Raw genomic sequence first — 12,096 nt, forward strand, 5'->3', positions numbered from 1 at the left:
AAAGGTCTAAGTTCTCATGTCTTCTTCCCACCTTCTGAATTCTCATGTCTTCCTCTTTCCTCGTCTTTCTCAATACCGCTTCTGTCTCAAATTAAGGGGACATAAAGTAAGAAAGAGTAGCAACTGATTCTGTGATAAATAATATATGTAAATAATACACATATAAGTTAAAATTAGCATTTCTCCAGAAAAATGTCTTCCGGCACCCAGTTGGATTTGTGTATTTCGAATGGAGTACATCAAGACAAAGGGTCAGTTGGCCCACATTGTGAGTTGGGTTTCTACCTTGGGCCTCTCACTGTTGGTGAGAGGAAATGAAGGAAAAGCTCCTTCATTGTGTTTTTATTTATCAGAATCTCATCAAGATTTGAACTTGTGGTTTATGCAGTGCTGAGAGATGTGGTGGGCAATAAGGAAAGAGATGAAATCATTTTTGTCATAAGGAATTGATACTCACAAAACAACAGTATTTGTTTCATTTATATAGCATTTCTCTAATTTCTCCAAGTGTTTTGGACCATTCTAGACTCTGTGAAAAGGCAGGGATCACACAGGAAGGGCCACAGTAAAAATGGAGAGAGAGATAAGTTCAATGTGTTAATGTGTTAAGACTATGATACAGAGGGCGCCTGGGTGGTTCAGGTTGGTTAAGTGTCTGCCTTTGGCTCAGGTCATGATCTCGGGGTCCTGGGATCAAGCCCCACATCAGGCTCCTTGCTCAGGAGGGAGTCTGCTTCTCCCTCTCCCTCTGCCACTCCCCCCTGCTCGTGCTTTCTCTCGTGCGCACACTCTCTCAAATAATAAATAAAATCTTTAAAAAAAGACAATGATACAGAAAATGAGTGTGGACATAGATTAGATGTGAAGAGACCAAAGAATCTTGTTTGAACTTCCTGTGAATTTGAGTCCACTTTCCCTGTGTTGTCAGTGTTGCCCACTCTCCTACAATGATGTGGTTTGTTTTAGGACTCAGTGGTCTTCGAGGATGTGGTTGTGGACTTCACCCAAGAGGAGCGGGCCCTGCTGAATCCTGCTCAGAGGAAGCTCTACAAAGATGTGATGCTGGAAACCTTCAGGAACCTGGTCTCAGTAGGTAAGGAGGCAGCAATCCTTCACTTAGTTATTTAGAGAGTAAGTATTTCTTATTCATTAAGCCTACTTCAAGATTTGGAATAAGAAGGAAAACACACTGATAAATAAAACAGGCATGATCACAGCTGTCATGGATCTAGAATCTAACAGTTTCTCTGTGACAGTAAAAGTCCAAATATTAACCTGTGTTTTTCTTTCTGTCTTCTTTAAAATACTTAGGGTCCTTCAGTGTCATCAGTCTGGGTATATATCCATGTGTCACTTTGTGGACATGGAGCAGTTTGTTTGAAATCTTGTGGTTTTTCTGTTCATATTAAATCGCCTCCAGGGGCAACTGGGCAGCTCAGTTGGTTAAGTGTCTGCCTTTGTCTCAGGTCATGATACAGTCCTGGGATCAAGCCCCTGCACTGGGCTCCCTGATCCACAAGGGGCCTGCTTCTCCCTCTCCCTCTGCCTGCTGCTCCCCCTGCTTGTGCACATGTGGACTCTCTCTCTGTCAAATAAATAAATAAAATCTTAAAAAAAAAAATCGCCTCCATTTTGACCTCTTGTGCCTCTTAATAATGAAGTTTTGAAACAGCTAAACTGTATTTCTTTGCTCACAGGTGCCTTCCTTATAAGATTTATTCACTGTTCTGTTTTAGATGATGAGACTCAACTTAAAACCAATGGGTCCATTTCTCAGCAGGATATTTTTGGAGAAAAATTATCTAATGAACAGAAAATAGCAATGTTCACAAAAAATGATTTCTGGACCTCCCTTTTTCAAGAAAATTGGGAAGACCAGTGCATTGAAGATAAGCACAACAATGAGTGGAGACATTTGAGGTGAGTTGCACTTAGGAGAAAACACAATATTCCAGTAGAGAATCTTACTATTTCATGAAATTAAAAAACAAAAACAAAAAACTGATAAACCTTGTTCCAGAATTTGTTTATTCACAAATCATTTCCTCCTTTTTTTCCTTCATGTGACTCAGACATTGAGCATTTGAAAGATAGTTCAGTGGGAAACAATGATCAGGGAACCCTGTATGAGAAACGCTGTTGTAGTAATGGGCTATGCTTTAAGCCCATTCCCAAAGCAGCTAGTTTATTACACTTTGAAATAATTCAAACAGGACAGAAAACCTACATTTATGGGGCACCTGGGTGGGCTCAGTTGGTTAAGCATCTGCCTTCAGCTCAGATCATAATCCCGGGGTCCTGGGATCAAGCCTCACATCAGGCTCCCTGCTCAGCGGGGAGTCTGCTTCTCCTTCTCTCTCTGCCCCTCCCCACTATGATACTCTCTCTCTCTCAAAAAAATCAATAAAATCTTTAGAAAAAGAAAGCCTACATTTATACAGAAAATGGTAGAAATATAATCCGAGCACTCATTAACAAATAGTAATAAATTATGAATATACAAACCATTAATATTGTGCTCCCCCCCCTTTTTTTTGCAGAAGTCATATAGTGGAGAGACTCTGTGAAAGTAGCAAAGGTAATACATGTGGAGAAACTGTCAGCCGTATTCCAAATATTAAGCTGTATAAGAAAACTCCTAGTGGAGTAAAACTGTATGAATGCAGTCAGTGTGGAAAAGTCTTCAGGCATCGTTCATCCCTTAAGAGGCACAAAAGGAGTCACACTGGACGCAAACTATATCAGTGTGAGGAATGTGGGAAAGCCTTCAGTTGTTCTTCATACCTAAGGAATCATGTGAAAACTCACAGTGGAGAGAAACCCTATGCATGTAAACTTTGTGGGAAAACATTTATTCGTTCCCATTCCCTCACTGGACATATAAGGAGTCACACTGGAGAGAAACCCTATGAGTGTAAGCAATGTGGGAAAGCCTTCAGTTGTCCTAAATCCTTTCGAGTACATGTGATGATGCATAATGGTGGGAAACCCTATGAATGTAAGCAGTGTGGAAAAGGCTTTAGCTGTCCCAAATCCTTTCGAGTACATATGATAATGCACACTGGAGAGAAACCTTATGAATGTAAGCAGTGTGGGAAAGCCTACTGTTGGCTCACATCCTTTCAGAGACATGTGAGAATTCACAATGGAGAGAAACCCTATAAATGTGAAAAATGTGGGAAAGCATTTGGTTGGCCCTCATCCTTACATAAACATGTCAGAACGCACACTGAAGAGAAACCCATAAATGCAAGCAATGTGGGAAAACTTTCAGTTGGCCCTCATGCTTCCAAAAATGTAAGAATTCAGACTGGAGAGAAACCCTATAAGTGTGAAAAGTGTGGGAAAACATTTGGTTGGTCTTCATCCTTACACAAACATAACAGAAAGCACACTGGAGAGAAACCCATAAATGCAAGCAATGTGGGAAAACTTTCAGTTGGCCCTCATGCTTCCAAAAATGTAAGAATGCAGACTAGAGAAAAACCTTATAAGTGTGAAAAATGTGGGAAAGCATTTGGTTGGTCCTCATCCTTACACAAACATGTCAAAAAACACAGTGGAGAGAAGCCTATAATTGTAAGCAATGCGGGAAAGCCTTCAAATGGCCCTCATTCTTACAAAACAATAAGGATGCAGACTAGAGAGAAACCTCATATATGTGAAAAATGTGGGAAAACTTTCAGTTGTCCCAAATCCTTACATAGTCATGTGAGAACTCATAGTCAAAAGAAAACTTATAAGTAATGTGAGAAAACCTGATGCAAATTAACTCATCTAAAACAGTTTGGAAAATCCACACCAGAAGAGAAATCTTACAAAAGTTACAAAGATGGTATTGCTCAGTATCTCATCCTTAATGGGACTTCTAGCAAGTGAATTTCCATATCTTTTTCAACTAAACATTGACATGAAAATTCTCAAGTATTCTAAGTACATATATATAGTACATGAATTTTGATATATTATGGGTTTTTTTTCCCTTATGAATTCGGGTAATATTTCTGTTTCCATTTTGAAGTGTGATACAGCCATGGGTGATTTGATGTGTGTTTTGAATATGCATCAGGTTTAATTTTATATAGTTTTTAAAATTGTTTTATAAGTATGGGGACTTTAGACTAATGTAACATTGGTATTAGTTTAGATTTTCTTACTGGCCCAGTGTGTTCCAAACTATCACTTTACCATTACATATATTCCATCTTACTATCTTCCTGAGAGAACCTATGACTTTTAAAGTTGGCACTTCTTTGCTTACATAAGGTATATATTCTCAACACCTTTTTTTTTTTTTTTTTTTTTTTTTTGGCCAGAGTTTCATTATTCCATTTTGCTCACTTGCAGTTTTGTAAGTATGTAAGTTGGCAGAAATTTGTAGGTATGCAATGGTCTTGAAAGAGTATAGTTTAATATGAACTATTATTTCCATCTGTTGCTCTATACTCTTTGTCCTGGCTTCTGGTTAGGAAGTGGACAATACATTTGAATTAAAAAGAGAGAGTGAAATCTAGAGGTGGAGATGGTTCTGTTGGATTGTGTTCTATCAACGTAGGTAAGGCTAGGAACTACATTTCCCAGGATGCCTCCTCTATATGGTTCCATGATAGAATTCTGTAAGAGCCCAGCTTGCAGGAGATCTAGAAGAAGCAATTTTCAGTTTATTGAGCCACCGCTATATAAGAGATAGATGCATAGGGACTTTGTGGGCACCATCTCCAGCTTATTTTCCTGACTGCTAGTCTTGCTGATCAAAAGTATCCTCAAAACAAATACCAACTGCATGACTTCCATTTTGTCAGAGGGGTGGGCTTTCACCGACACCCTACCAGCTTTCCCATCATGGATGTACCTCCATGGTTAGATGTCCACAGCTTACATTTTCCTGAAAGCCCTATACTGTCCACCAGGCCACTGATTAGGATGTCATGGCTGTTGATATTATCTAGTGCTCTGACCGCTTTTCTCTAGATCTTAACATATTCAAATAAAGTCTGATTTGTATGGTGAACGCCTCATTCTCTTATTATTTCTCATGCTTCTGTGTTCCTAATTTCACTAGAACAGAGGCAATGGTGCATCCATAACAACATATGGGACTGTGTTTCCCTGCAGCATCATTGAGCCCCTGCCCTCAGTATTTCTGTGAAATAAATAAGCATTACTGACATATTGGGCAGACTGTGTGGGTATTCTGTTATTCAGCACTGAGTACAATCCCTCAGGATATGTTGTTATTAAGATTGAGTATGTGTGGTTAGACACAATGTATATATTTTTGGTTGAACAAATGCTGTGTTTCTGAGAAATATTCTATTAACTGTTTTCATATGAGTTATGTACTTTATAAATGTATGTTTCTGAGAAATATCCTATTAACTGTGTTTTCAAATGTATACTAATAAATGTCAATCTATTTAATTTACTGAAAAGATATAATATTGCAACTCTGAGCTGTCAAATCAACTTTGTAACTGTGAATTTAAGAATTATACATTCTGAGGCAATATTACCAGGTGCATACAAATTTAGGCATTTTTAATGCTAGTAAACTTTATTTTGTATATTGTTACAATTTTGTCAATATAACTTCTTATTCATAATAGTAAAAACGTAATAGTTTTAGCAATTTTATTAAGTAGTAAATAAGTCTAGCAAATGATATAAAAAGATTCTGATGAGAAAATGTTTTAAACTTCGTTGGATAATATAAAAGCGAGTGAAGTAAAATATAAACTATGACAAGAGAGATAAAAGGGGATGAGAATGAAACAGGCCTCAGTTAATGAGGATATCATCCACTCATGGATGTCTTAGATCCCTTCTGGAACTGTTCAAAAGTGTTAGTAAATAGTGGGTGGTGATACAGAAACATTCCTCCACTCATGGAATTAACAGTAATTATTTCCCATAAAAGTGAAGATATAGTTCAGCCACATTTTTCAATGGTTAAAAATTTTAGGGCATGTCATATATGTTTATGAGACTAGACATGGATATTTGGGATCAGACAGTTCATATGGATTTGGAGCACATTGTATAGGTGTTTGTATTTAACATCCTCGTGAAATAATTTGAAATGGCCCCATGTATTTGGCATTATCATTTTGGGGCTCCTACCCATTGACTGAGATTTGTTCTGCAGAAAACCAGAGTTCCTCATAGTTTAAGGAAACTTTATGGTGGTGTTTCTTTTCTTTCTTTTCCTTTCTTTCCTTCCTCCCTCCCTCTTTCTTTTTTCTCTTTCTCTCTCTCTCTCTCTCTTTCTTTTTTGAACATTTAATTAGGCTGGGATGCACCGTTCCTGGAAGTACTGCAATACCAGGTCGATACATGGAGTGGAAGGAGCGAGCTCCTATTCCATCTCCCTGTTCCAAAAATCCAATTTAATATATTGTCCTCAGATAGAGCACATACCAGATATTAAACTGATAAGAACAGATACTACACTTGATCTTAGCCAAAAGGCCAAGAAGTGATAGGAAGCTTTATGGTTATCCACACAGTTCGTTGTTTTTTTTTTTTTTTTAAGATTTTTATTTATTTATTTGACAGAGACACAGCAAGAGAGGGAACACAAGCAGGGGGAGTGGGAGAGGGAAAAGCAGGCTTCCTGCCAAGTAGGGAGTCCAATGTGGGGCTCGATCCCAGGACCCTGGGATCATGACCTGAGCCGAAGGCAGACACTTAACCACTGAGCCACCCAGGCGCCCCGATTATTCACACAGTTCTACCCCTCGATGAGCAGAGTGATATCTATGCAAGTCGCCTATGATTTCCTAATAAAAGCAAAGAGAAGAGGTATGGGTGGTAAAAGGGAAAACTACCCAAGGAATAAGTGAAGTAAGCGCAGACTATGGACATCCTTTCGTGTGACATCCCAATTTATTAGACAACCTCACATAGGGAAAATTTTTAAAGATTTTATTTATTTGAGAGGGGGAGAGAGAGCCCATAGGCCAAGAGCAGGGGGCGGAGGAAGCAGACTCCCCGCTGAGCAGGGAGCCTGATGAAGGGCTCCATCCCAGGATGCTGAGATCATGATCTGAGCCGAAGGCAGATGCTTAACTGACTGAGCCACCTAGGTGCGCCTAGGGAAAATTTTAATAACCACTTATAGCAGGAGAATGTGTAAGCTTTTGTTTTAATAATCCACAAAGCCCAAAACGTCCATTTTGCTTGTTACAGGTATTCTTTCCACATGCTTAGACTTCCAATACATATTAGGAAAGAAAAATATAATAGTATTGTGTTTAATTAAAAAGCAAATGAAGTCTGGTCTTCATCGGTTTCTCCATGTTAACTCTTGTTTTCACAGCACAGCAGAGATTAGTGTTATTTCGTGATCCTTATTACTTCATTTGATCACTTCTCTTAACATCCTTCCAATTGTACAAGTGACAGAAGTTAGGCATGGAAGCAGGTTCTGTGTAAGCTTATGCACCCAATAATAGCGCATAATGATAATGGAGCCTCTCTATTTTGAAGGCCTAATGTGTGCCATCACCTGTACTGGGCACTGTTGGAAATTTGAAACCTCACAACAATTCTGGAGAACAAATATAATTACACGATTTTCAAAATGTAACATTAAATTTTAAACACAGTATTCAAGGGGCACCTAGGTAACTCAGTTGGTTAAGCATCTGGCTTGTCTCAGGTCATGATCCCAGAGTCCTGGGATCAAGCCCCACCTTGGGCTCCCTGCTCGGGGAGGAGTCTGTTTCTCCCTCTCCCTCTGTCCCTCCCCCTGCTCCTCTCTCTCTCTCCCTCAAAATAAATAAAATCTTTTAAAAAATAAAGACAGTATTCAAGAGACTACGTTTTTATGACATTCTGGAAAAAGTAAAGGTATAAGGAACTAGAATAGATTGGGGAGGGCGGAGTTTGCCTACAAATGGCCACTAAGAGGTTGTTTTCTTGGGAGGATGGAGTGTTCTGTATTTTGACTATGGTGGTACAAGTATGAATTTATGACAACCCACAGAAGTATACTTACAATGGCCAGTTTCACCTTTTAAAATAAATTATTAGAAAACAAAGAAAAATACCTTATGAACTAAAGGGAAATTTAGACTCACCCACACCTTGATTTTTAGGTGAGTAACAACAGGGCTTTCCACCTCCTAGAGACTTGTGACCCATCAGGCCTTTCTTGGAACTCATCTGAAGTTAGCAAACACTCCAGGGCCACACCTGTCCACACCTCAGTCACACTAGCTGAGGGAAGTGAGAGGGAGCCAGCAATGTCTCTCGAGGTTTACACCATGTTCCTGGGGCCAGAACTCTGGAAATGCTGTGGCTTAAGATTTAAAAGTAATTCCAGAGCGTTCTCAAGGGGATCCTCGGGGTGGGGGCGCAGTGGGCGCACACATTCAGTCCTGTCCTGAGGCCATGCGCAACTCAGCTCAGACTACCTGACATCTCGGGGTCAAACCCAACTCTGACCCGCACCGCTGCAAATCTTCGCTACTGGTGTGCACCGGGGGTGCTCCGCCATTCACTCCCCCGCAGAAATTCCACATGGCTGCGACGAGAGTCCGGGGGAGAGTGTGACACGGTGACTCACACGCACTCTGCAGAGCAACGGCTCCCCAGTGAACTCAGCACACTACCGCCAGCCAGGCAACCTCGACTTCGAGTGGATCCAGCCTCAACACCTACCACGTGTGCGATGTACTCAGGCGGACGCGACGCCCACAGCCATGCGCATGCGCACGCCTCACACCCGCTGTTCTCACGTACTAGCCGAGCAGCGTCGTGCATGCGCTGTCAACGCCGCGGGCTTCCTCGGTTCCAAACGCCTCAACGGCTCCAGGTCGAATCTGCAGAACCCTTCCCGCTGCACACCGTATTCACCTCCTGACCGCGAGCCACCGCGGATCCCACGTCCTTGGCGGAAATAGTTTAGAGCAATAGCCTCCTCAGAGTTCCCAACATGCAGCGCGGAAGCAGTCGCATTGGGGCCGCGGAGACACCTGGGAGTTCTGAACTGGCTGGAGTGCGCAGGCGTAGGCTCCGGCGAGAACTCTCCTGTGGCAGAGCTGAGACCAAAGGTCTTCGGGGAGCCGGAGAACGCGCAGTCGATGTCTGGGTGGGGCGGGGGCGCTGAGGAGCCCGCCCGTAAGTCCCGCCCCCACGCCTAGCCACCGGCTTCCGGTTTGGCTCCTCGGTCCCAGAAGTCGTCGCCTGTATCCCGGAAACCCGATGCCAGAAGTTGAGAGACGTTGGCTTTCACCGGCGGGATGCGGTGAGTGCGCTGGGCTGCGACCGCGGACGGAAAGGCCGCAGCGTCGGGGGCGAGAGCCCACCGGGGGAGATCAGGGCGGGATGCGAACACCTAGGGGAGCGCGGCAGAGAACCCTGCGGCCGAGCGGGAATGCGGGGGCGCAGCTACTCGCCGCCGGGCTTCGCGTGGAAAGCGGAGGAACGAAGTAGGAACCCCCCTCCAGATGGTGGGGGGTGAGGAGCCCTCTCCCAGCAGAACCCCACAGCACAGCGAGGCTCTGGAGGTTGTCGGCTCTTGACTGTCGGGGTCGCAGGCTCCTGGGTACCGGAGGCTGACGACACCACCACCCAGCGCAGGTCGTGGAGACCAGCGAGGGTGGGTGCAGGCGGGCTTTGTGCACCGTGAGGGTTCTGCAGTGTGATCGCCTCTTTCCAGCAGGTCAGCCCAAGGATCCTTTGGGAATTCCTTTGGGGACCAGCGGAACCCTGTACTGTTTGGCATGGGGAACATAACCCTTCACTCCGGGCAGATCCAATGGATGTGAGCCCCTGAGTGTTGGGATCAATTGTAAAAGCCCCCTGGGGAAAGTGTGTGTGTCTGCGTGAACCTGACCTTTCAGTAAGCATTTAGGCTTTGAACTGGGTGCTGTTGATTTCGAAGTGATCGAGACAGAGGGATTATCTCTTCCCACTTGGAGCTGAAATTCTAAGGACACCTACGTGAAATACCAGGTGTATGGGACGGTGATAAGTTCTAAAGGGAAAAAGAAAGTAGGGGAAGGGTGCAGAGGGTCTGGGCTGAGTGGTGTCTCTTGGAGGTCAGTTAGGGTTCGTTATTTCTGAGTGTGTGTACCTTTATCCCAGGTTTCAAAATCTAGGTGATTGTGTCTGTCTCGGGGGCCACATGGGATATGGCTGGGATTGTCCGTGTGGCGGAGTTGTGTTCAGGCAAGAGTGTCTGTGAGTCTCCTGCATTACTTTGATGAAAACAGTTCTTCGTCTCTGTGTATGTTTCGCATTCTGCGTGTTATAACCTAATGTTGGCCATTTAGATTTCTTTGGAAAAAGTATTCAATTCTTCTCCCCATTTTTAAATTAGATTGTTTGTTTCTTATGCTATTGAGTTGTGTGAGTTCTTTATCAGATACATGAGTTGCAATTATTTTCTCCCATTCTGTTGGTTCCCTTTTCATTTTGTTGATGGAGAAAAGTTTACAGTAATTAAAAATACAACTGTCTCAACCACCTAACACCCATTAGGAGGCTACTTTAAAAAAAAAAAAAAACCCAGAAAATAACAAGTGAAGATGTGGAGAAATGGGAAGTCTTGTGCACTGTGTGTAGGAAGGTGATGTGCAGTTGCTAAGGAAAGTAGTATGGCTGTCCTCAAAATATTAAAAATAGAATTACCATATCATGCAGCAATTGTACTTCTGAGTATATACCCAAAAGAACTGAAAGCAGGGACTAAGAGAGGTATTTGTACGTGCATGCTTATAGCAGCATTATTCATAATAGCTAAAGGATGGAAGCAACCCAGGTGTCCATCAATGGATGGATGGATAAATGAAATGTGGTGTGTATATACTGTGGAATATTATTCAGCCTTAAGGAAGGAAATTCTAATACATGCTACAAAATGGATATGTCTTGAAAACATTATGCTAAGTGAAATAAGCCAGTCATAAAAGGACTGGTGCATAGTGGGTGCCAGTGGTGGGGTGGTGATGGGGGGTGATGGGGAGTTCTTGTTAAATGGGTGTAGAGTCTCAGTTTTGCAAGATGAAAACAGTTCTGGAGGTGGATGGTGCTGATAGTTGCACAACAGTGTGAATGTACTTGGTGACCCTGAACTGCACCCTTAAAAATGGTTAAGAGAGTAAATTTTATGTTGTGTATTTTACAATTTTAAAAATACGTAAGTATCTGAATTTAAGAACCAAATTCATGCTTCATACAATAATAGACTCCTCAGGAATGGAGGAAAGGGCATGTCATCTTATGCTAGAGTATTTGTTATCTGCTGCTGCATAATATTACTTTAAAACCTACAGATTAAAAAACATTTATTTTGCTAACAAATCTGCTATTTGACCAGGACTGGGTATTGACCTGTTCCACTTCACCACCACACTAGAAGTAGTTGGAGTATACTTTTGGCCAACTAGTTTTTACGGTTCCTACCATCTCTTTTTATCTTGGAGATCATGGGGAACTTCACAGCAAATAGCAGTGTTGACACATAAAACATTACAGTATCAATTTTTATCCCTTTTAGCAAAAGTGCCCTTTTTAGTTCACCATTGGTAAATCTGGTCTTTATTCTGAAAGAAAATCAAAACCAAGTCATAAAAGACAAGGTTATTATCATTGGTTGGACTCTGAAAATCACCATTCATTGTCTTTTCCTATCTTATAAAACAGTGTTTCTTTAGTTTCATTTTCTGGGGTTTGAGGATATGCGTTATCAGTACTCCTAGATGGCAGAGGGCATCAGTCAGATTTCAGTAGAGGATGAAGCCAGTTCAGGTATCTCCAGGCAGCATATGTTTTTGGAGGCTTTAGGATGCTGCTTAGGCCAAGGCTGCTGCTGAGAAACACCTCCCCTTTGCACACATAAGGGACTTGTGTGCCCCTACAAAAGCCTCTACCTATGACCCTTGGGTTCTGCCAAATGTCTGCTAGTGTGCCTAATGCTCTTTTGGACAACAGGCTACTATTTTGTGCCATCTGGCTTTGGGATCACAGCAGTTTTCCCACTTTTACATTCCTGTCTGTATGTGGACCTGAGCCAAGTCAACTTGGTGGCTTCATTCCATTTTTCTGAGAGCATTTCTAGCCATAAACATGGGTCTGCTAGGTCGTCTG

At 42.3% G+C, this 12,096-nt stretch overlaps 1 protein-coding gene and 1 non-coding gene across 2 annotated transcripts; one reads left to right on the forward strand and one right to left on the reverse strand.

Annotated features, from left to right (window-relative positions):
• Nucleotides 1–229: 229 nt before the first annotated feature.
• Nucleotides 230–9,650, forward strand: ZNF556 (zinc finger protein 556). The gene is given in 11 exon segments (XM_032394564.1): nucleotides 230–268; nucleotides 967–1,093; nucleotides 1,737–1,920; nucleotides 2,541–3,406; nucleotides 3,409–3,454; nucleotides 3,456–3,568; nucleotides 3,571–3,622; nucleotides 3,624–3,711; nucleotides 8,583–8,868; nucleotides 9,147–9,250; nucleotides 9,543–9,650. Coding segments are annotated over 11 exon segments (2,013 nt in total).
• LOC116625960 lies at nucleotides 6,289–6,480 on the reverse strand. The gene has a single exon (XR_004298139.1). It is a non-coding gene; the product is annotated as a U2 spliceosomal RNA (small nuclear RNA).
• Nucleotides 9,651–12,096: the final 2,446 nt, after the last annotated feature.

The sequence above is a fragment of the Phoca vitulina genome, unplaced genomic scaffold (assembly GCF_004348235.1).
Source record: "Phoca vitulina isolate PV1807 unplaced genomic scaffold, GSC_HSeal_1.0 scaffold81, whole genome shotgun sequence".
NCBI classification, from domain to species: domain Eukaryota; kingdom Metazoa; phylum Chordata; class Mammalia; order Carnivora; family Phocidae; genus Phoca; species Phoca vitulina.